The sequence below is a fragment of the Gracilinanus agilis genome, chromosome X, assembly GCF_016433145.1.
Source record: "Gracilinanus agilis isolate LMUSP501 chromosome X, AgileGrace, whole genome shotgun sequence".
Taxonomy (NCBI): Eukaryota; Metazoa; Chordata; class Mammalia; order Didelphimorphia; family Didelphidae; genus Gracilinanus; species Gracilinanus agilis.
The window spans coordinates 3,144,656-3,169,578 of record NC_058136.1 but is presented as its reverse complement, the minus strand read 5'-3'; the positions used below and the strand labels follow the sequence as shown (position 1 = coordinate 3,169,578).

The window sequence follows — 24,923 nt, the reverse complement described above, 5'->3', positions numbered from 1 at the left end:
AGGGCATGAATTTGGAATTGTAGGACTGACAGTTCAAATCCTGACTTTGTTGCTCACTGTATAACATTGGACAAGTTACTTCCCCTCTTCTGGGTCTGTTTCCTCATCTGTAGAATCAGTTGCTTCTGGGGGCAGCTAGGTGGCGCAGTGGATAGAGTGCGAGGCCTAGACTCAGAGGGACCTAAGTTCAAATCTGGCCTTGGACATTTCCTAGCTGTGTGACTCTGGGCAAGTCACTTAACTCCAATATTCCAGTCCTTCCCTCCTGTCTTAGAGTTGTTATTAACATAAAAAGTAAGGATCTCAAAACAGTCAATTGCCTCTGAGGACTCTTTTGATTGGCAATATAGAGACTACACAGTTGCACAAACAGGGAATTGAGAGCTCTAAAATGCATAGTATTATGCAAAAAGACAGGTGAACTTGAGTTGAGAAAAAAGGACCACATGTCCTTAGAATCAATACTGTGTGCTTGTTCCAAGGCAAAAGAGGGTTAAAGGCTAGGCAGTGGGGGTTAAGTGACTTGTCCAGGGTCATAGAGCTAGAAAGTGTCCGATTTGAACTCAGGTCCTCCCCATTCCAGGTCTGGCTCTCTATCCACTGAGCCACCCTTGCTGTCCCCTCAATGCTAGTCCTTTGAGATTGAACCTGGAGGGTAGGGAAGTTTCATGTCATGTAACTATCTTATGCTCTCCTTGTGGAAAAGACGGAGAGATGGTAACAGATGACAATCTATTTAATGGCTTTGGATGTGAATGAATGGCCAGATTCAGAGTAGTAAGTGGTTCTATGTCATCTTAGAAGGAGAGTTCCAGCAGAGGTCCTTAGTACAAGACCTGGTGTCAAAGGACCAGACCAAAGAATCCTGGCTCCACCCCTCTCACTACATCTATGACCTTGGGCAAGCCTCTTCCCTTCTCTTGCTGGGCCTCAGTTTCTGCCTGTGTAAAAAAGAGGGTATTGAATTTGATGACCCCAAAAGTCCTTTCTTGAACTGTCATTCTGTGATCTTTCCATGTGTGTTCCAAATGAACAGGGCTGCATAGAGACACAATTGAAATTGTTCCCTAAATAGTCAGTTCTTTCTGCCCAAGAGATAACTCTTATTTTCTTTTCCTTTCACAGGATCCAGCCGGCATATTTGAATTGGTCCAGGTGGTTGGAAATGGGACCTATGGACAAGTCTATAAGGTTTGCTGTCTTTTCATTCCTTTGACATTTCCTGTTTAAACCAACATTATAGCTTGTGTAAAATTAGCCTTCCTGAAGTTTGGACTTGCCTTGTTTGATTGCAGCATAGGGATCGATCTCTTTTGAAAGAGAGAGAAGTAGTTAATTAACTCTATATCTATGATCTCTTACCAAGCTTGCTTGACTCCAAATGTGTTGGGGGCCAGGATTCTTGGGATCTCTTATGCACTGTCCACTGGCTCCCCATCCAAAACCAGAGTGTATGAATTAAAGACAATTCATGAGAATTATTGAGGGCCTGTGTACTATCAGGTGAAATTCCTGCCTCAGTACAACTATACAAACCTGCCCCAAATCCTTCTTGTATAATGAGGGTCAAATTTTGGAACTAAACATGAACTAAAGATTATACAATTACTCCTGATAGAGAGGTAGAAATGGGTGCTTAGGAAGAGTTGAAGAGCAGAGTGGAAACCTAGAGGGGAGCCCACTAGGAAAAGAGGTGAAACAAGTAAGAGTAGAGGAGAGAAGTAAACTGGTTTTCCTCTACTTTGCTCTCCTGGCTGCCTAGAGGGGATAGAGCCCCCTAAGCTCCAGCCCTCCTGGCTGTTAACATAGAGAAAAAAGGAGTGCAGAGCCAAGAGGCTGCTATTCTCATGAGCAACCAGGAGGGGATGAGAGAGAGAGAGAGAGAGAGAGAGAGAGAGAGAGAGAGAGAGAGAGTGAGAGTGTTCATGAGAATTGAGCCAAGTTTCTACTCTTCCTTTCATGGAGAGAAAAGGAAAAAAATGCCAAGTTCAAGAGAGACCCCAGAAAACCAGTATCTGAAAGCCCCATCTACTGCTTCTACTCTAGCTAGTCATTATTCTTGCTAGGATCCAGATCTGCTTTTCAGAGTCCTTCCCCCAAAGCTATATCTTAGCAATATCTTATCTTCTACATTCCAAACTTTGCCAGTTCTGAAAGTCAGTGAAGGTGGTTACCTGCTTTCAAGGAAGCAATTGGTTTCGAACTGAGGAGGAGGGGAGTGTCTATTAAGAAACAGAAAAAAGGCAAGGCTCAATAATCCAGACTATAAGGTCCATGAGGAACCATTATTTTGAACCCAAGAGGCTCACTTCATAATAGAAACCCAGGTCTTCGATCTATGACTTGTTGGGGTCTGGATACTTGATAGATATTGCTTTTTCCTGAGACCTACTGTGTTCGCCTGCCCCCAGTCCCATCCCAGATGACAAGAAGATAACTTGGTGTCAGTTCTTAACTACTGTAATCACCAAAGATAGCTGAGCAGGCAGGCCCTGAAACACTTAATGTCTCTGAAGGAGGAATCAAAGCAAGGTTGCTCAGAGAATCAATGACAGCTGGCAATGTTCATCATTCCCAAAGCCAAATCCTGGAGCAGCTTAATGAAGAAACTATCTCAGGTCATTTCTAAAATGGAATCCAATCTTAGGTCTCCCAACCTTCCAAAACTCTGTTGCTTTTGTTTATCAATTTGTAAATGAGAAGTCTTGTGTTGGGAACTGGTTATTGGGTCAGGTCCAGTATTTGCTTGGGATATATTGACCCACAATGGCAGAACTCTTTCTGAGCAATTCCAACTCTAACTTTCAGTCCAGCCAAGGTCTAGAATTAGAATCCTGCCAGTCACACAACTATTTGGATCCATCGTGACTGATTGTTTTGCCCACAAATCAATATTTAGAACATTTTGGGCCAGTTGGGTTACTGTCCAAAATTGTTTGGGGAGTAAAAAGAAACTGATTCAAGATAAAGGCAGATATTATACTACAGAAATAGTTCTGAATAAAAGATACATTCAAACTCACTGAAAATGCTCCATAAAAATTAGCTTCTTTAATTATAGGTATACAGTTATAGTTAATACATTATTTAATGTTGAGTCCTCTATAGAGAGCCATAAGAATCACATCATTTTAATGCTGGAAACAACCTTAGAAGTCATTCGGGCCAACCCTCACACAGTAGTAATTCTGGGGAAAAGGGCTGTGGTGATTGCTTGTGTGTATGTTGTACGTATATATCTATTATTGTTTATTTGTCCATCCATCCATCTTTCCCTGCTCAGGATCAGAGGTATCATCATCACAACCAAGGTGTCAGGATATGTAAGTTAATATCTTTGCCTCCTATTTTCCTTAGGCTTCCTTTAAGACTCAACCCAAATCTCATGTTCTATAGGAGTCTTCTGCTCGGCTTGGCCCCTACCCTATATCCCAGCTGTACCTGTCTTCCCCTTCTATGACTACTTTCCATTGGTTAATAACTGGGGAGTAGGGGAGTGTCTATCAAGAAGAGAAAAAAAGACAAACCTCCTCAACCCAGTCTAGTGTATTTTAAAAAGTTTTAAGTTATTAAAATGTATTATCATTATAATACATTTATTAAATTATTGAATTAAGTTATTTATGTGTCCCTCCCATCCAAATGCAAGCTCCTTGAAGGCAGGGACCATTTTATCTTTATATTTGTGTATCCAAGGTTTAGTATGGTACTTGGCACTCTAAGGAAATATTTGAGAACTACCCCACTAACTGAAAGAGGAGAGAAAAGCTTGGCATAGTTAGTCCCACCTTATATTTAGGGAGAACAGACTTTGGAGGGTTCCAGGGAAGTAGAGGTAAGGTTCCATGGGTTAAGAAAAGTCAGAAGTCAACCTTGGAGAAATAGAAAATTCCCAAGGATGAAATTATGAAGGCATAGAGAGAAACAGTTCTGATAAGAAGATGACTTATCTAGAGAGACTGATATGGATGCAGCTGGAAGTTACTATTCAATTTAGATTAAAAACAAATATACAGAATATAGAAACAAGGAAAGTATACAGAGAAGGCAATAAGCATTTATATGGCACCTGCTTGCTACTTTTTACAAATATTATCTCATTTGTTCCTCACAGCAACCCTGCAAGATAGATGCTGTTATTATCCCCATTTTATACTTAAAGAAACTGAAGTTAACAAAGGTTAAGTGACTTGCTCGGGGTCATTGTATAGAGTATATATGTATAGAGGGCCTCTCTCTCCTGCCACCCAGCTGCCTCCATACAGTGCAATACATTACAATACAACATAGCAACACAATCTTATAAAAGTAATTTCAAGAGTTCAAAAGGTTAGAATGAGCTGAGGTCGAGGGAAATTACTAAGAACAGCCCAAAAGATGTTTTTAGTTTTATTTAAGGGTGTTAAGGAGAGAGAAAAAGATCATAAAAGGCTCAGGCCTAGTGCTCAGAATGGCTGAGATGATGACAACTGATGGCAGAAAGAAAGCAGAGCTGCTTCCTTCTTGTTTTGCTCCTGTTTTCTCTGGTGAGGAGAGTAACCTTTGAACTGGAAAGGATAGAGCAAAATAATACCTATGATAAGTGAGGAGATAGTAAAATCTTCAAGCTGCCCTTGAAGGATTCATGTCATTTGTCCTGGATAAGCTATATTTTGGGGAGATTGCTAAAACTGGCAGATGCGAATGCTGAGCCACAGTCCATGATCTTAGAAAAAACACGGAAAACAGAGATGCTGCAGGAAGGAAGAAGGGCAGAGGTCCTAACTTTGAAAAAAAGGAAGCAAATAAAACCTTCAAACTCTAGACCAGTGAGCTCAACTTTGAATCCTGACAAAATTCTGGAAAAGATTATTAAAAGGAGGGCTAGTGAATATCCAGATGAGGAAGCAGCCATCACAAAGAGAAGGCAAGGTTTCTGCAGGGAAAAGCCATATTACCCTTATTTCCTTTTTTGACAGAATCTCTAAGCTAGTAGATTAAGGGAATGCTGCAGATCTAGTTTACCTAGATTTTAGCAAAGAATATGATAAAATCTCTCCTGCTCTTGTTGTGGAAAAGATAGAAAGATGTGAGCTAAATGATAGTGTAATTAGGCAGATTTGGAACTAGCCGAATGGCTGAACCCAAAGAGCTGTCACTAAAGGTTTCATGTTGTCTCAGAAGGAGAGCTTCAATGGAGTGCTTTTGGAAGCTGCTCTTGCCCCAGCACTACCTTGACACTGAAGGGGAAAGGACTAATTCATGTTTCCAGATGTATGTCTGTGGTAAGAAACCTAGCCAGGGTATATGGAGAGGATATTTGCCCTTTAGAAAACCATCTTTTCTGAGAAAGGGTTTTACCTCCCAAGATTATATCACACCTCAGAGAGGGGATATATTAGACTCCAAGATAACTAGCACCCAAGATAGTAGGGGTTATAGAACCAGAGCCAAGAGAACATGGACTTAGGAGGGGAGACTAATTATGACTCATAACTTGAGACATAGAGTAATTCTCACCATACAACATGGCTTCCATTTGACCTTGCTTCCTTCATGGATTAATATTGCTAATGACATGACAAAAAAGCATGTCATGCTAAAGGCATGACAAAAAATAAGAAGGAAAAAGAGTCAGATTTAAAAATTCAGTAGAAAGAAATGAAATATAAGGAAGATCTGAGATGGAGTGAAGATATAAGACATGGGGTTTGAGGAGGTTAGTAAACTGGGAGGCCAAAGTATTTAAGGCAAAAACAATGTGTACATTGGTGTATAAGGGTGTTGGGTAAAGAGGTAGGTGATGAGCAAGGTACTTAAGTCGTTGAGAAAAATGGGAGACAAACTAGGGAAGATAAAAGGTGAGAAAGAAAACTATAGATCAGGATTAATTAATCTCAACATAAAATATTCATTATATTAGAAAGGCAACTACAGAATCACATTCAAAAGATGATTCACTATGACAAGATTATATTTATATTAAGAATTAAGGGATGGTTTACCTTTAGGAAAACTATAAACATGGTAGGCTATATTAATAGAGATGACAATAAAAATCACATAATTATATCAATAGATGCAAAAAAAGCTTTTAACAAATTATAGTGTTCAATTGTGTTATAAATGCTAAACAGCATAAGATTTAACTCTTTCCTTAATTTCATAAATAGTTACTATCTAAAACAGTTAGCATTTTATATAATGGAATGAGAAATGCTAGAAGCCTTTTTAATGTGAACAAAAGTGAAGCAAGGATATTCATTGTCATGTATATTTAATAAGTTCTAGAAATGATAGCTATGTCAAGAAAGAGAAATTAAGAGAATAAGCAGAGGTGAAGAAGGCAAAATTGCCTCTTTGTAGACTATATAATTTACTTAAAGAATCCTCAAGAGTCATTAAACAATTAGTAATTTTAGGGAGGTAGCAAGATATAAAAAAACCTCACAAGAATATTCAGTCATTGTGTATATTATTAACAAAACCCAGCAGTGATAGATAAAAAAAAGAAATTCCATACAAAGTAACTACAAGATGTGTTTATATATAAATGCTTTTTACAAAATATAGAGATTCAACATTTATGGGCATTACATCTCTATAAAAACATGACACTTAAATTAATTTGTATATTTAATGCTATATCCTTAAAACTACAGGTGGGTGGGGGGTTACTTTTTACCAATTGTTCTCAAACTTTTTTATCTAAGCACCCTTTTGTTACCCCCCCAAGAGCTTTTGTTTATGGAGATTATATATGTTTGTCATTTTAGAAATTAAAAACATCTTAGTGTTATTACTAAACTAGTTTTGAAGGGCAGCTAAGTGGCTCAGGCCTGGAGACAGGTGTTTCTGGGTTCAAATCTGGCCTCAGACACTTCCTAGCTATGTGACTCTCTGTAAGTCATTTAAGTACAAATGCCTCACCTTTACTGCTCTTCTGCCTTAGATCCAGTATGTGGTATTGATTCCAAGATAGAAGGCTTTAGGGTTTTAAAAATGGTTTTGACCCTACAGAACCTTTGAAAGGGGCTCAGAGACCCCCAACTATCCCTGGACTACATTTTGAGAACCACTGCTTTGTAGAACTAGACAATAATAACAAAATTCATCTGGAAGAAAAAAATATCAATATTCTCAAGGAAAATAATAGGGAAAAATAAGCATGAAAGAGCATTAACATTTTCTGATTTCAAATAAACTATCAATCACTGAGCATTTATCAAGGCCCTACATTGTGCCAGGCTCTGTGCTGAGTTCTGGGATCACAACAGAAACAGCCCTTGCCCACAAAGAGCTTATAGTGTACCCCAGGAAGATATGTGCAAGTATGTGTATGATCATTTTTTGAGGGGGGGGGACACCATCATCTGGGAGAATCAAGAAAGACTCCATATAAATGGTAAGAAGGAAGGAAAGGGAATTAAGACTACTACATGCTACAGCAATGTGTTGGTGTTTTCTTTTTCTCCTTACAACAACCCTGAGAAGTAGGTTTCATTATTATCCTTGCATTATAGGTAAGGAAACTAAGGCAAACAGTGGTTAAGTGTCTTGAACAGGGTCCTACAGCTAGCATCTAAGGCTAGATTTGAACTCAGTTCTTCCTGAGCTCTAATTTTCTGCAGTGCCACTTAGTTGCCTCTAGAAGGTGGCACTTGAGTTATAATTTAAAGGAAACTGAATTTTAAGAGGCAGAAATGGGGAAGGAGGGCATTCCTGGCACGAAGGACAGCCAGTGCAAACGCAAAGATGTGAGATGGAGTTCTTATCAATAAGCACTTTTGCTGGATCATAGTGTGTATGAAGAGGACTAATATGTAGTATGTCCGGAAAGGTAAGTTATATATATGGTTATAACAACTTTTAAATGCCAAACCAAGGAGTCTGTATGTGATTATAGAGGCAACAAGAAGTTTATTAAGTAGAAGAGTAATACATTTAGACCATTTTAGGAGTATCACTTTTGTTGCTATGTGGAGAATAGATTGGACAGGAAAGAAATGCTTCAATTGATTAATAATAATTGGAATGCAATTTAAAAATTTTTGAGGTTTCTCCTTACATCCATGAGATTGGGAAATTGACCTAAGACAAAAATGGTAAGTATTGGAGGGGTGTGGGAAAACAGGCACACTAAAGCACTTTTTTTTAAACCCTTAACTTCTGTGTATTGGCTCCTAGGTAGAAGAGTGGTAAGGGTGGGCAATGGAGGTCAAGTGACTTGCCCAGGGTCACACAGCTGGGAAGTGTCTGAGGCCGGATTTGAACCTAGGACCTCCCGTGTCTAGGCCTGGCTCTCAATCCACTGAGCTACCCAGCTGCCCCCCACAAAAGCACTTTTGGTGGATACTTTGGAATTATACTAAAAAGTAACTAAACTGGGTCAGCTAGGTAGCTTAGTGGATTGAGAGCCAGACCTAGGGACAGGAGGTCTTGGGTTCAGATTTGGCCTCAGACACTTCTAGCTAGGTGACCCTGGGCAAGTCACTTAACCCCCAGTGCCTAGCCCTTACTGCTCTTCTTCCTTTGAACTGACACACAATATTGATTCTAAGATAGAAGTTAAAGGTTTAAAAATAAAAAAGCAACTAAATCATATATATCATTTGATCCAGTGATAGTAGTACTAGGTGTCTACAAGATACCTTCCACATCACAGAGATGTAGTATCCCAGCAATCTGGAAAACTCTCATAAAAAATTTTCATACCAGAGAAAAAGTCTGAATTTGTTTCTTTTTATTTTATGGTGTGTTTCCAGAACCTTATTTTGAAATTTTGGTTAAGTGTTTGGTCATAAGCTATATGTAGGTCAGTATTAACATTTCTAGCCTTTGTGTGTTATCTGTTGGCTATTGTGTTCTTTTTGCAAACTTTAACTTATTACTTATTTTAATTTTAAAAAAGTTGTGTATATTGATGGTATGAAGAGATAAAATATGCTGATGTTATATAATACTCTACACATATTTTATGCATTTACGAGTTTCTAAACTCTGTGTTATCTGCTGACCTTTGCGTGTTGTCTATGACTTCCACAAAACATTCCCCAAATTCCCATTTAATTTCTTATGCCAATCTACAATATATTGAAACCACGATGTGAAAAGTCACAATGTGAAAGGATACCTTTATTTCATGGAGATCAAAGATAGAGGGAAAGGTCCTGTATATGCAGAAATATTTATGGCAGCATTTTTTTTTGCTAATAACACAGAACTGGAAGGAAAATGCCTGTGATTAAGTGACCAAATTGTGATAAATGAATGCAATCGAACATTGTTGTATTAGAAGAAAAGAGAAATTACAAATATGAAGAATGTGGGGAAACCTGGAAAGATTTCTATGTAGAGGTGCTGAGCAAAATAAGCAGAATCAGAAGAAGAATTTACAATGGATTTGGAATGGGGCATACATTTTCAAACATGGCTGGTTTCTTGATTTGTTTTACTAGAGGGTTGAAGGAAAAGTCACTGGGAAGTAATAGAAATTGTTTTTAAAGCATCGATAAACTTTTTTCTTTAAGAGAAAAGGAAGGGCAGCTAGATGTGGCAGTGGATAGAGAATCAGGCCTGGAATCAGGAGGACCTGAGAGGTTCAAATCTGGCCACAGACACCTAGCTATGTGACTCAGGGCAAGTTACTTAACCCCAGTTGCCTAGCCCTTACCACTTATTTGCCTTGGAACAATACTTAGTATTGATTCTAAGATGGAAGGTAAAAGTTGTTTGTTTGTTTTTTTAAATAAAAAGAGAGAAAGAGAAAGACCTGGGAGTCAGTTGCTAACAGCAACAAGGATTTAGATAGGGTGACATATTTGGATGGAGTGAATGGGAGGAAAGGAAGGAAGGTTGTTGAGTGACAATATTGGGGGGAGATTCTCGAAATAGTAGCAAGGAGTAAGTGGTATGTAGTATGTACATTCTTCCTTCCAATACCCCAAGTATTGGGGGTAGCTTGACCAAAGATACATTGTCTTATTGGGGATCCATCTTCCTGTGATGGCAAGAAGATAGACAGAACATGCAAGAAATAGGTCTAAAATGCAGGGAAATATGTTAAGAATAAAAACAGATATTCCAGAGGGCCTAGTGGAAGAGCAGAGGGAAACAGAACAGGGACTCAGGAGACACCGAGATGAGATGTATTGGGAAGAAGTTAGGGGGTGATAACAGGGAAGGAGGTTCTCACCCAGGCCACAGGGGACTTGGAATCACAGCCAGATTAGGAGAAGAGGGGCATGGCAGCCTGTTAGTCTTAGGGGCATGTTTTGGAACCAGATTAGTGGTTGCACAGTAATTTAAATCTTGTTCATTTTGATCAAAGAGGATTTCCTCTTTCCTATCCTTGCTCTCTTTCTTTCTCTCCTCTTCCACTTGATGATACAGTATCTGGTCATAAGACAAATCAAGTAAGCAGAGGCACACTTGGACAACTGGCCTCCTGAGTATAGCTCCTGATTTCTATAGGGGTTTCCTTTGTTTCCCAAGCTTTGGTTTGGAGTGCAGTGCTAATGAAGCTGAGGTCCTGGATCCAATTCTCAAATGGGCTCTGTTGCTCTGCTTTTCTTCTCTGACCACTCACTGCACCAAGTCATTGCCTGCACACAAGTGTGCTGTAGATTGTAAGGGTCACCCACCCCACCCACCCCCAACAGAGGGAAGTGTGCAGAAGGCTCATGATTATTGAAAAGGCAACTCATGTATCAGTTTTACTAGGGGTTGGTTCTGACCACAGCCCTCATTTCTGGAGGAGATAAGAGCAAGAATCCTTACCCTTACGGTTTTGGAGTTTTTTAAAAGTTCACTGGGCAAGGAAACCTGAAGCTTGTAGATGCCGGAGCAATCACTGTCCCCTTGTGGCAACCGAGTATGGAGGTCTTCAGGCAGGACCTAGCTAACCTCTCATTGGGTATGTGGTTGAGGGATTCCTTTTTCAGACATGGGTTGGACTAGCTGCTCCTTTCCAATTCTGAGATTCTGAGATTCTGTGAATGTGGCTTCATGACAGCCTGCCATTCACAACGTGGCCCCGTCTGTTGGAAATGCTTCAGCAAGCACAACAGTTTGTTTTCAAAACATTGCTCATGCATTGTTGCCTAATTTAATTTTGGAATCACCACTCACCACATTTCTTTCATTTGCAAATCACAGGGGGTTAGGGCAGGGTTTTAGATTCTTAGTTGACACCCATGGGGAGGGAAAGGGAATGGAGAAGGAAAGGATCAAAGTTGTAGCCCCTACTTTTGTGCCCTAAAAAATGGTGAGATCGGGAGACAAGGAAAGCAGTCTTTTAGAAATGTTAGAGAAGGGAGCAGCTGGCCTTAGCAGCTGAATCTTTGGAGGAGCTGTAAAAGAGAGTCCTTGGTCTCAGACTTGGAGGAAAGGCAAAGTGGGATTATAATCAGTGGTCATAGAAAAATTGGACAGTGTGCAGGGCTTAAGAGATAAACAATTCTGCTTTCATTATATTGAGGTTGAGCTGGTAGGATAATTATACTATGGACAAGAAACAATCTGGAACTAGAGAGGGATAGAGAGTAGAGATTTGGGAACTTCACAGATAATAAAAGAGATCTTCACAAGGCAGTGTGAGGTAGTGGCTAGAGCACTAGACTTAGAGCCAGGAAAACACATACTGGCCGTGTACAAATTGCCTTGCCTCCCTGAGCCTCTGTTTCTTTCTCTGTAAAAAGAAGGGGTTGGATTAGCTAGTCTTTGGGGGTTTCTTCAAGTTATGATTATTCCTTTTTTTAACTAATTGAGATTTCTCAGTTTAACTTCTGCTAAAGTTATTGATAGAACTGAGGGGTAAGGTTTTTTCCTTAGTAAAAAAAAAAGAGGACTGGACTTGAGCATTTACTTGGAGGAAAGCATAAATCACTGTGGGCTAAAGGAATGGTGTTTGTGGAAAGCCCTTATGCTGTTCAATGGGGAAAATGAGGGATTAGTAGCCCTGGGTAGGGTGAGGCAGGTGGGAGATCAGTTTGAGGGTGGGGGACAGAGCAGGCTATTGAGAAATGCCAAAGCTAAGATAGCAGATGGGAACCAATGCCAAACCATGAGCTGGGTCAATATAGGAGGCAGCCAAAAGATAGGTGACAGAAGAACCAGACTGGAAAGCCATGAAGTTCCGTGAATCACAGGAAAATCAGGATAGACCCAATGAGAATCCATTGTCCATAGCTCCCTTTTTTTTTAAACCCTTACCTTCCATCTTGGAGTCAATACTGTGTATTGGTTCCAAGGCAGAAGAGTGGTAAGGGTAGGCAATGGGGGTCAAGTGACTTGCCCAGGGTCACACAGCTGGGATGTGTCTGAGGCCAGATTTGAACCTAGGACCTCCCATCTCTAGGCCTGGCTCTCAATCCACTGAACTACCCAGCTGCCCCCCATAGCTCTCTTTTGACTGAAAGCAAGACCATGCTGGCCATTGCTGCCTCTGTGTCTTAAAGAAAGGAGGCCCACTCCATTTGGGCCCAGGCAGACACTGGGCCTGAGGAATGCTATTGGAAAAGCTCAGGCCCATGGAGGAACTGGCATGTTTAAACCTTGGTTGGCTCATATCCTTCACAAAGGAAATACAACCCCCTGAGGCTCTGAGTCCTCATCTGATTTTCCTCCATTCTAGTGAAGCATGGTTTGTCCAATGACACATAAATTGAAGGAAAGGAGGACATGCTGAGATCAATTAGGAAAGAGAGGGAGGAAAAATGGAAGGCAAATCTGGGATTCATGCTCCCAAGATTTTAGAATCAAGCAAGCAAGAAAGCATTTATTAAGCTCCTAGTAGGCACCAGGCTCTGTTTTAGGTGCTAAAGATAGAGACAATAATGAAAAAACAGCCTTTGCCTGTGTGTGTGTGTATATATATATTTCCCTAATTAGAGGCTCTGATGTACCCTTATCTAACCTAACCATGACTTCCTATCCTTCTCTCTCCTCCCACCTCATCTCTCCTGAAACTATTATTTTGCCTTCATCAGGATGTCCGCTCCATCCACTGGGCAGTGCCTTCTCAAGCCATTACCTGTCCTCTGACTTAATTTTCCCTTCTCTAACTTCAACCCATGATTAGCTACTTCAACATTACACTATCCTCTGCTCCCAGATCCCTTGCCCTGTTGTCCTATCCCAGCTTGTCAAATGGGCCCCGGATGGCTCCCATCATCTCATTTGGTAGTGGAAGAAGTCTCACAGCTGTGCTGACTGGATACATTACAGTTCCATGCTATCCATTCTCATCTGGGCTATCCTTGCAGGAAGGCAGTATTTTTATTCCTACTATTTTCTTCCTCATCTCACTCCCCAGAGAAATTATTCAAGACTTTCTCTTGTCTCGTCCAGTCTCCCACACTTCCTCTCTTCCTACTTTCAGCAGAGGAACTTGCCTCTTACTTTAATGAGAAAATCGAGGCTACTTGATGTGAGCTCCTTCTTCTCTATTTCTCTTCATCTGCTTGATCTGCTCACCCACTTTCTTTTCCTTTCCCTCAGTCTATGACAAAGAGGTGGCCCTTCTCCCTGCCAAGGTCTACCAGTCTACTTATGCACTCAATTCATCCCTTTCTTCTCTTCTCCAGCAGATTGTGACCTCAATCATGCTCTCCCTCTTCTTTCTCATTTTCATCCTATCTCTCTCTACTGATTGTTCCCCTGCTGCCTTGAAGCAGATCAAGTCTCTTCCATCCTTAAAAAACACCTTTCATTAAAACTTGCCATCCCCGCAAATTATCATCCCATCTCTCTCCCCTTTCTCAGCAAAATTCCTTAATACTTGCTCCTTTCTCCTCCTTGCCCCTCACTTCAACCATAGTCTAGCTTCTCACCTCATCACTTGACTGAAACTGCTTTCTTTAAAGTGACCAACTTTCTCATAATTGCCAGATCTGATGACCTGTTCTCTGTGCTCATCCTTCTTGACCTATCTGCTTTATCTGATATAGTGAACACCTTTGGATGCACTCTGCGTTTTCATGACCTTATCATCTCCTAGTTCTCCTCCTACCTGACTGGCTGTTACTTCTTAAGTCTCCCCTACAGAATTATCATCCCTATCACACCCTTTACCTATGGATATTACCCCAGCCTTTGTCTTAAGTCTTCTCTTCTCCTTCTGTATTCATTATCTTGGTGACCTCATCAGCTCCTACCAGTTTAATTGTCATCCCTATGCAGATGATTCCAAGTGTTACATGTCCTGTTTTAGTATCTCCCCTGACTTTCAGTCTCACATTACCAATTGTCTATTAGGCATTCCAAACTGGAGCTCCTGGAGGTTTCTTAAACTCAACATGTCCAAAACCGAACTCATTATCTTTCCCTCTAAGCCCTCCCCTCTTTCAAACATCCCTATTTCTGTCAAAGGCATCACCATGCTTCTAATCTCTCAGATTAGTAAAACTTGGCCTTACCCTGGACTTCTCATTCTTTTATACCCCTCATATTCAGTCAGTTGCCAGATTTTGCTGTTTCTACCTCTATGATTTACCCTCTCATCTGACCCTTCCTCTCAACTCACATGGACACCACCATGTTAGTTTGGACCCTCCTTACCTCTCTCCTAGCTTATTGAAACAGCCTTCTAACTGATGTTCAAGTCTTTCCCTTCTCCAGTACATCCTCCACATTGCTGATAAATTAATTTTCCTTAAACCCATGTGATTTCTCAACTCAACTCCAATAGCTTCCTTTTGCTTCTAGGATGAAATAGAACTCTTTTGTTGGGTTCTTTACATCCTGGCCCCAACCTATCTTTCCAACCTCATTGGATGACACTACCTGAATGAACCTTGTGATCCAGGCTAACTGGCATTTATTCTGTTCCTCATACATAACAGTCCTTCCCCATCTCTGTGGCTTTGTACTTACTGGCTATGCTTCATACCTAGAATGCATTTCCTCCTTGCCTTACAGAGTCCCTCTTTTCCTTGAATAAAAAGCTTTGGCACCACCTTCTTGATGTCCCCCAACTGCTCATAGCCTTCCTCCCAGACTACCTTGGATTAAACTACTGCATAAATACTCATATTGTATTTATGCTCCATATACTCATAGTTATACTTATATACCCAATGCCCAGCACAGAATAGGTTCTCAATAAATGTTTGCTGATTGATTATAGTAAATATTAAATATACAGAGTAAAAATGAGGTCATTTGGGGAAGAAAGCACTGTTGGCTGGTGGTGAGTATTGGGGAAGGCTCAGGATTAGGAAGGCCCTTGTAGGGGGTGGCTCAATGAGCTGAGCTTTGGAGAAAACTAGAGATTCCAAGAGGGGGATGGTATTCCACTGGTGTGAGAGCCAGCCTGGATAGAGGATTGGAGACAGGAGATAGAATGCCATTTGTAAGGAACATCAAGAAAGCTAGTTTGGCCTGACTGTGCAGTGCCTGAAGGGGAATTGTATCTAATCAGTCTAGAAAGATAGATAGTAGCCAGCCTGAGGACTTCAAATTCCAGATAGTAGAGCTTGTATTAGATCCTAAAGGCTATAGGGAGTCACTGGAACTTCTTGAGTGGGAGAGAGACAAAAATGAAATTTTTCAAACACTATGTTTCTTTTGCTCTAATTTGTTGACATGTATCTGGCTATATTTGGGGGACTATTTATTTGTTTACTATTTGATATGATTCAGAGATTTTTAAAGTCATCCCCTCATATCTATACACACTCAGCCCAACCATGGCTCTAAGATATGCCAAGTTTTTTTTAGGAAAGATACTGAATCACTCAATAACTTAGGAAAAGTAGAGCCCATCTTAGACATTTGGATTCAAATTTATGTTTCCCAATAAAAAACAAGATCGACACACTTACTACAAGTACTCCACTCAGTTTTGACTTCCCACTGCTACTTAAATTCAGTTTGAGGATACCATTCTGCTTGAATGTCTGTTCAGTGCATTCTTTGTCAGTTGCCTGGGTAAGAATCATAAATCAGATAATAAAATATTGTATTGGAACAAGAAGAAATTAAGCAATAAAAGCCCTTTCAGCCTCTCATACATGAGTGAATGGGTACAATCTCCCTTAGACTTGTTCACTTGTGGGGAAGAGGATCATTCCCTGGAAAATTCCCACTTGGAGGTAGGGAAGGCTTTTGGACTTGGTGCAGTCTGTCTTGCATGGAGACAGGAAAACTCCTCCTGCCAGAGTCCACATGGCTTAGATTCTCTCAGATCCTGGGCCTCTCTCAGACCCTGGGCCCCTTTCAGACCCTCAGCCTCTCAGCTCCTTGGCCTGCATACTGCTGACATTTGGCTTTCTTGCCTCTGCCCTGTTCCTGCTGCCTGGTGAAAGTGTCATTACTCTTTCAGACAGAGACTTTCCTGGGCCGCTATCATTTGGCTAGTCAACACATCTTCTTCTCCGCTGTTGTAAAACCACACAATCTCCACCCTGTTGGTATGCAAAAAGGCCACCCAAGCAACCATGAACCTTTGCTGACTTGTCCCTCCTGATGAAAGGCTCTCAGCTGTGAGTCCCACTTGAGTTGGGCTGAGTTCATTCCTTTCACCTCTTTGCCTGCCTCTGGATCCAGGCAGGGTACCTTAATGTGGTCACACCTGCTGAGGCTATCATTTGTCCTTTCTACTCTTGTCATGCCCCTAGTAACTGGGGTCCAGCCATGTAAATGTTCTTGATGTTCTGATAAGCCTCCAGAAAGTATTAGAAGCCCTGAAAAATGATCCCCAACATTTTTTATAACAGTAGGCAATGCCAGTTGCTGGGATTTGAGAAGAATATTATAGAATGTGGATGAAATAAAAATAGAAAGGTCTAGAAGAAAAGAAGAATGATATTTTAGGATAGTTACACAAAGTGGTCAGAATTATTTTGAGCATTTAGGTATATGACATGTTGGCCCTAAGATTATGAATATGGCAAAAAGTTCAAGTCTTTTTAAAAAAAGAGTCATTGCTAACCTTGGGGATGTACACCTGGTAGCAGGATGAATGGACTACAGAGTTCATGACTCTTCTTCAATAACTCCAAATTGTTTTCTAGAGTAGTCAAGCCAATACACAGCTCCATCAATAGTTTTTAGTGTGCTTATTTCCCCTCTCTGCCTTTCCAACATTGTTATCATTTATCATCATATATGACAAAGAATTCCTAGCTACCCTCATTGTGGTAGTGAAAAACTGGAAAACAAAATTTGTGTCTATCAATTGGGGGGAAAGATTGAGTGGTTTATCCATGTAATGGATTATTATTGCACCTCTAGAAATCACAGATGTGAAGATTTCAGGGAATAGTGAAGATTTATATGACTGGATAGCAAGCAAAGAGAGTGGAACCCAAGAAAAAAATATGCATGATGTGACTACAGTAGTGTTAAGGAAAACTCTACAGCTCTGTGGAGTTCAGATCAATTGCAGCAATCAATCTTGATCCCCAAGAAAAGAAAAGAAAAAAGACTTCTTTTTCAGGAGTGGCAGAGGATTCTGAGGGAGTGAGGCTATATATGCTTTTAAGTATCATTGCTTTGTCTATTGGGTTTTGCTCAGTGTTTTCATTGTTACAAGGGGCCAATCATTTTTGAAGAGGGAGGTGAGAAATATACTAGGAAATAATTCTGAAGTTAAAAAAGTTACTGAGGGAGACAGGCAGCTCAGTAGATTGAGAGCCAGGCCTAGAGAAGGAGGGGTGGTCCTGGGTTCAAATTTGACCTCAGACAGCACATAATATTGATTCTAAGATAGTAGATAAGGATTTTTAAAATTACCTAAATGAAAGTGATTTATTAGAAAAAAGTAAAAAATGTAAAGTGACTTTGTGATGGCAACAGTAATGTGATCCTTGCTTCACATTTTGAGGAAAAAAGTGAAAAAGCCATTATGAAGTACTTACTGTGTGCCAAGCAGACTTGTAAATACTGGATAATAATTGAGGCAAGAATTGGGATCAATTTCCCAGTCATTCCATAGAAGGTGATTGAAGTAGAATCTGAAGGCTGAGACCTCCAGGTGTTAATACTAAAAACTGTCCAATGAAACCACTGCATACTGGGAAACAAAAGGGCCAGCATAGCAGTTAAGAGAGTCTGCATGAGGCACAAAAGGTTGTTTTAGAAAGCATTTTCTTCCCAATGACACTTTGGGATAAGCCCACTGGACTGTTGAAAGCCAACCGTTGAAAGCCTTTAGTTTGTATACCTTGACTTCATGTTGGTTATCTCAGGTGCTAATGTGGGAAACACCTCAAAACTGCATGGAAGAAGTGAATTTGCCCTGGCATTACCTGGAGTGCCAAGGGGGAAGTGGAAAAGCTTACACGTTTCTCTTGCTAGCACTTTATGGGCTGCTGTCTTAAACGCACTTCTTTCCTAAAAGTCTTCTCAGTGAAAGCCAACACAAATAGCTGCTCGGGGGATGTGCAGCCATCTTTTTCCTTAGTTACCAGCACTCTGGTAGTTCTTCCATTAGCAAAGTTTGGAGAGTGAGAAAAGTCAGGGGAATTGTTTGCTTGTCATTTCTGCAAAGAAATAAGGAAGTGGGTTGCTTAGTCCATGAACAGCCCTTTTAGACAAGTCACAACAGTGTGGTTGGTACTAGTGGCAAAAAGCCTGAATTCAGTCCAGAGGTCTTTGAGGCCCAGATCTAACATTTAACCATCTGTATGACCAGAAATAAGTCACTGGGCTTCCCTTAGTTTCCATTTATATGCAAAATAGGGATAATCAGTTGAGACTTAAAGATTGGGAATCCCCTGACCAAAAATAAAAATAAAGATAATCTTAAAGGTTATCCACTGGATAACCAATAATACTTGCTCTGACCCTTTCAAATGATTATTGTACAGAAAGCACTTTGAGTGGAAAGAGTCTTGCCTGTCCCTGGAATCAGAGAACCTGGATTCAAATCCTGCTAGAGATTTGGGTGCTAGGATAAGTCAATTCTTTTCCCTGGTCCTTGGGTTCCCCATCAGTAAAATGGAGGGGCCAGGTTAGATAGCCTCTGAAGTTCCTTCCTTTCAGCTCTAGTCTACAATCTTATGAATATGTAAATTACCACACATTTAATAAATGTGGGCTGTTATTTGCAAGTTTAGGAAAAGGTAACTAGATTATTTCAGACCCTCTTAGGACAAAAGAATCCCATGCTCCAAGCCTTGTTGGTACCATTTTCTACATAAATCATTACCTTCACACAGGAAAAACACCACTGTTATAAAGGCAAGCCCGTGAATTGTCTACATTCCTTGCCTCCAAGAGAAAAATCAAAATTAAGTGTAAAAATATGATGTGTACAAGCTAAGAGGAGGGGACAAGATGGAGACTGTTTGCTCAGGGACAGTGAAGCCAGTGTCTTGAAATATCAAGTGGTCCAGCAACCTGGGAGATCTCAGTCTAATGACAAAGAAGCTTTCGTTTGAGCTATATAGGTCAAGCAAAATCTCTGTCCAAAATGGCTGTGTACCTAGAAATCTATTTGCAAAGTAAATTTTCAAACCCAGTATCTTATTTTAGATAGACCAGTGGTTCCCGAACTTTTTTGGCCTACCGCCCCCTTTCCAGAAAAAAAATATTATTTAACGCCCCTGGAAATTAATTTTTAAAAATTTTAATAACAATAGGAAAGACAAATATACCTGTGGCCATCACAGCTCTCCCTGGATCGCTACAGTACTCACCAGGGGGCGGTGGTGCCCACTTTGGGAATCACGGAGATAGACAAAGAAAGCTTGCTATTTGAAGAAAATGGGTGGTTCCACAGTCTATAATTAGTCTATCTTTTCTTCTCTTTTAATGGGGATGTTCCATTGAAGACCATGATCGATTAGAGGAGCCCCCTAGTCAGGCCATTGCTCTTACATACAAAACAGGGACCTTCATAAAAAGGCTCCCTTTGCCCCTGTAGAGGTAAGCTATACCCTAACATCTTGCTGAACAGACATGGAAAATACCTCTTTTTCTAAGTGACTGGACTCCAAGCTGATCTGTGAATGAGTCTGGGGCGAGGGCAGGGGTGGTAGTGGTGGTAGACTCTTATTGGAAAAGCCACCCTTTCCCTGTAGTCTCTAAAAGTAAGCTGTGAAATGCCCCAGCCCTCCCATGGACTTCTGGGCTACCACAAAAGGGAATGGAAATTTCTCCCTATTTCTACCCTAGGAATGGAAAATGGGAACTTACAAGAGAAGGGCATTCCTTGACCTTCAATTTCTGGCCACCTTCTGGCTTTTGCATTTCCTTTTCTAAGCATAGGTCAGAGATAGAGATCTGGAGAACTTGGTAACCCTAGAGAGGTTACCAGTTGATGTAATGGTCTGAGGACTCGACTTGGAGGCAGGGAAAACTGAGTAAGAATCCTGCTCAGAACACTACTAGCCATGTGCCCCTAAGAGAGTCCCATCCCCTCTCTGGACCTCAGTTTTCTCCTCTGTAAAATGGGGACTTCGAACTTGATGGCTTCTAAGGTATCAAGTTTGGGAGTGAGTTCCAGAGAAATCTGTAGTTTCTGAATTGGACCAGTAGAGAAGGGAAAAGATCAGCAAAGGGGCCTAAAGCCATGCCGCAGAGAGGCCAGACAAGTGGACCTTGCTGAGAGGTGCTCAGATAGTAACTTCCTAACATCTGGGGTGAGTCTAATGGGCTATTAGAGGGCTTGATGTTTCTAGTTTTGTTCATGGGCTCAGATGAAACTTTTTTTGTGGCTTGGGCATTTTCTGTGATTGAAATAATTCATACCCAATACCCAAGTTGTACATTGAGTACTAGCGAGGGAAATAGAGATGCTCTTATTTTCATGGAAGCCTTCACACAAGCCCAACATGAATACATTTCAAGATTTTCCTGGAGAATTCTAGGTTGGGGCATTGAGCCAAAGAGAGAGTCTAGTCCCTTGAATCAAAGTTGGTCTTTCCGAGGGCTCTTGGGCTTTGGGTGCCACCTTTTGGGGGCCCATAATGGGCCCTTACTAATTTATTTTGTCACATGCACACACTATTATTTCAGTGCAGATTAGCAACTGTTCTATAACTTAGAATCTTAGAAAATTGCTTGAGGATTTTGAAAGTTTAAGTGACTTGCCCAGGGTCATATAGCTAGGGCATATCAGAGGTGAGACTTGAAGCCCCAGGTTGTCTTCATTCTGTATTTACTACTGCTGTATTTTGTACTTACTACATACTGACATATTCATATGCATACACAAAGATATATACAGCATACATGTATCTTTATGTATTTTAGGTATGTACATGCATGCATACATGTGGGTATATGTATATGGACATTTATAGAATTATATTTCTATAAGTTGTATTATACATGTGTGTACATATATACACGTGTGTGTACAGACAGAGAGTTTGGTTGAAGCAGGGCCCACTTAAAGGTGCTACTTCATCCTAGGATCCAAGCAGGGTGTCATTCTCTGCCAGTATTTTGGATCAAGAAGCAGGTCAGGAAGGGAAAGGATGGGAGAATGATGCTGCCAGCATTTCAGATTTCAGGTCCTCCCAAGGCCTTCACCTCAGATTTTCTTTTTCTCTTTTTCATTGCCTGCTACAAGCTAAGGAATGGGAATCTTGGATAGTTTCCTTTTGAAGAAAATCTGTTCCATTTCCATACCCACCCTTCCCCCCCCCATACCCACCACATTAGAGCAGAGCTGACAGCCGGCTGAAATGCAGCCCTAAAATGCAACTGTTTTCTTCCCTCTGTAGGGGGAAGTGGGAGGGTTTGGGTGGCCCAGGAAATGCTCAGATAGCCACAGTTGATGCTGTGGGGTCAGAGACTCCAGATTAGCCAATTGTTATATTCTGAGTGAAGACATGGGCTTACTGGAAATTGTGGTTAGCTGAGGGCAGCAATGTTATGATGTGGGGCTCGCTAATTGGTCAAATCCAGCCCCCTGGGTGCCTTTGGGATGGTTGCTAATGCAAACCATGGCCTATTCTTCTTGACTTAAAATGAGTTTCAGTGTAGGACTTGGCTGGGGGTTGGGAGTTGGGTGGCACAACACTAGGGCTTATTATAACAAATAGGGAAACAGTTAATCTGTTCCTTTTTACCCTAAGTCTAGTGGGAGAGGTTGGACAGGGAGATACCGATGTTCTCTGAAGAGCCTTTAAGACTTTATGATCCAAATTCCTACTCTGGAGAGTCCTGGGCAGATGGAGATGGGTTTGCTGCCACCTTCTTGCCCTTTCTCCAGGAGAATGAAAGCTGCTTTAGGTAGCTGTATACCAAGGAAGAATTTTCCTTCAGGCACTATTTCACATCCACTGGGAACCAGAGGAATGAGAAAAAACAGGTCAAAAGAATAACGAGGGAGCTAAGTGATACATTAGAAAGCTGGAATTGGAATCAGAAAAAATAGGGGCTAAATCCTGTTAACTGTGTGACCCTGAGCATGCTACTTCTCCAAGCCCAGCCTCAGATTCCTTACCTGTAAAATGATGATAACAATAGTACCCACCTCACAGGGTTGTTGTGAAGTGTAAATGAATGTGAAGTGCTCTGCAAACCCTGAAGCACTACAGAAATGTTACCTATTATTATCGTGATCCACCACTTTCTGCCTAAGAACTCTGAAGTAGGTTCAGTCCAGATGTTTTTAGTCATATCTGACTCTTTGTGACCCCATTTGGGGTTTTTTTGGCAAAGATACTGGAGCGGTTTGTCATTTCCTTCTCTAGCTTATTTGATAATGAAAACTGAGGTAAACAGGATGAAATGACTTGCTCAAGGTCACACAGCTGGTAAGTGTCTGAGGTCAGATTTGAACTCAGGAAGATGAGTCTTCCTGACTCCAGGCCCTGCCTGGAGGCCTAGCTACTGCAGCGCCACCTAGATGTGAAGTAGGTACTGCATATTGGCTTAATTTTATAGAGGAGGAAACTCAGGCTTAGTGAATACAGTGTGCGATGTGATGAGTTCATATCCTGTCCTACAACTTACTACTTGTGTGACCGTGAAAAATCACTTAACTTTTCTGTGCCTCTGTTTCCCCCTCTGTAAAATGAGGGGGTTGGACTCAATGAAGTTGGTTCTAGCTCTAAAATCATGATCCTGTAAGCCCATTATTTCTTTTAGTCAGTTGACAAAATTGGGCTGTTTAGCATGTGGTTAACAATAGCAATACACTCACCCTTTTACATAGTCTACTGAGCTTGACTTTTAAGAAATCCTTCTTATTGATGGCTTTTGTCTTTATGCCACAATCATTTCAACTCCTTTCTCTAGAGTCACAAAGAAAAACAAGTAAGCAAAACCATATGATACAGTGACCACATCTAACAATATATAATATTCCATCCTCTTAGCCTCCCTCCTTCTTCCATGCCAAGGGAGGTAGATTTCATTATACTACCTCCTCTCCACCCCCATTTCCTATTCTTTTCAGCCTTGCCCCTCCCCTGTCCTAAACCAGCTCTTCCCATCCTTGCCTTTGTACTCCTCTGAAACATTCTTCTACCCTAACAAATCTCCCTCCTTAGCCTTTTGTAGTGATTTGGTTGGGTGGAGTAGAATATGGAGGGGTGAGACAGCTGGAGTCTCACCATTCTTGATTCTTGGAATCAAGAAAGACTTCATGGAGGTGGGACTTGAGATGAGCTTTCAAGGAAACTAGAGAATCTGAGAGATATAGGTAAGGAGATAGTTACAGTTCAGGAATAGGGGTAAGCCAGTTCAAAAGGCATTTGAGTGGCAGAGGAATCAGTTGTAGGGTATGGGGAAGAGTGGGACAAGGATGCAAATAAAGCAAGATTCTAGCCCTAGACGAACCGTAGTATCTTGGAGGGAACAAACCAGGGACCTAGTTTCTTGAACTGGGTCATATAAGGAGGTGAGAAGTCAGTTATTGGAGTCTGAAAACAAGTTCAGAGCAGAATTAGCAGCAAGGCTGACCCTGATGTGCAGCCATTAGCCTTGGTTTCCATATGGTCCTCTTTGGCTAGGAACAGGATTGGTCCCTGGGTCAAGGATAGAGGCAGGTCTGCAGATGGAGTTTAAGTAACAAAGGTTAGAGGATAGCAGAAGTGAGTAGTCAAGTAGGTCATTCTGTGAGTGGAATTTGGGGGAGGGCAAGGATTGGTCCTTCCTACCAAAGGTCTATGGAAGCCCAGGGGTACCATCTGAGCAAGGGCTTTGGCTTGTTTATGCCTTACCCCTCCCAGAAGGGGAGATAGGGATCTACATCCTTGCCACTTAGGCATTTTCAGAAAGGCTGGCCATCGAAACAAATGAGTGGCATACTGCAGATAGATAAGAAACTCATTTCAGAATTGATGAGGAGGAAACTTGAGGGCAAGCCTTGAAAATGGTTGAGTTCCTTCTACTTGGCCACAGAGGAAAGTGCTGCAATGATGGGAGGAAGCCAGCAAAACTGAGAATGAGAAATCCTGAAAAGCAGCCACTGATTGGAGACAGGCAGTGGCCATCACCTGAGAAGCAGGGATGATACAAGAACTTGGAATCCCCCAAACCATTGCCAGTGCCCATCCAGAATTGCCTTTGTGTGCCTTGGCTTCAAAGACATTCTCGAGGGCTCTGTGCTGGGCACGTTTCCTAGTTGCAATTTCTTAATTGTTTTCAGTATTCAACTTTGCCTCGAAACACGAGGATATGCCATAAAGTGTCCAGTGTCCAACAAAAATGTGTTGTTGAATGAAAGTGGGATTGTCAGGAGAATGAGGTACAGCCAACTCTAGATTATTCAAGAACTGTCTTTCCAGCTTGGGGATGATCTAAGCCTATCACTTCACCCCTTAGTCCACTGCCAGCCCTCATTAGCACCCCCCATCAGAAAAAGAACATGTGTGAAAATGTGTGAATCAGAGTGAAAATGTGAAAATCAGAGTTCTCCTTGCCAACTCTGAAGGAAGATTTGGAAGATGAGAGGCTAAACAGATTTCATGGGATTGTCTATTGATTTCAGGAACTTGAGCTAGCTTCCACATAAGCACTCAATAAATACTGGCTTAATC

General features: G+C 41.2%; 1 protein-coding gene across 1 annotated transcript in view; it reads left to right on the top strand.

Moving 5' to 3' along the window:
- The first annotated feature begins 755 nt into the window (after nt 1–755).
- Nucleotides 756–24,923, top strand: part of LOC123253463 (mitogen-activated protein kinase kinase kinase kinase 4-like) — a 233,903-nt gene continuing 209,735 nt past the window's right edge. Inside the window, exons 1-2 of the mRNA XM_044682653.1 lie at nt 756–839; nt 1,126–1,191. Of these exons, the coding sequence (XP_044538588.1) occupies nt 756–839; nt 1,126–1,191 (150 nt within the window). The remainder of the gene's footprint in view (nt 840–1,125; nt 1,192–24,923) is intronic.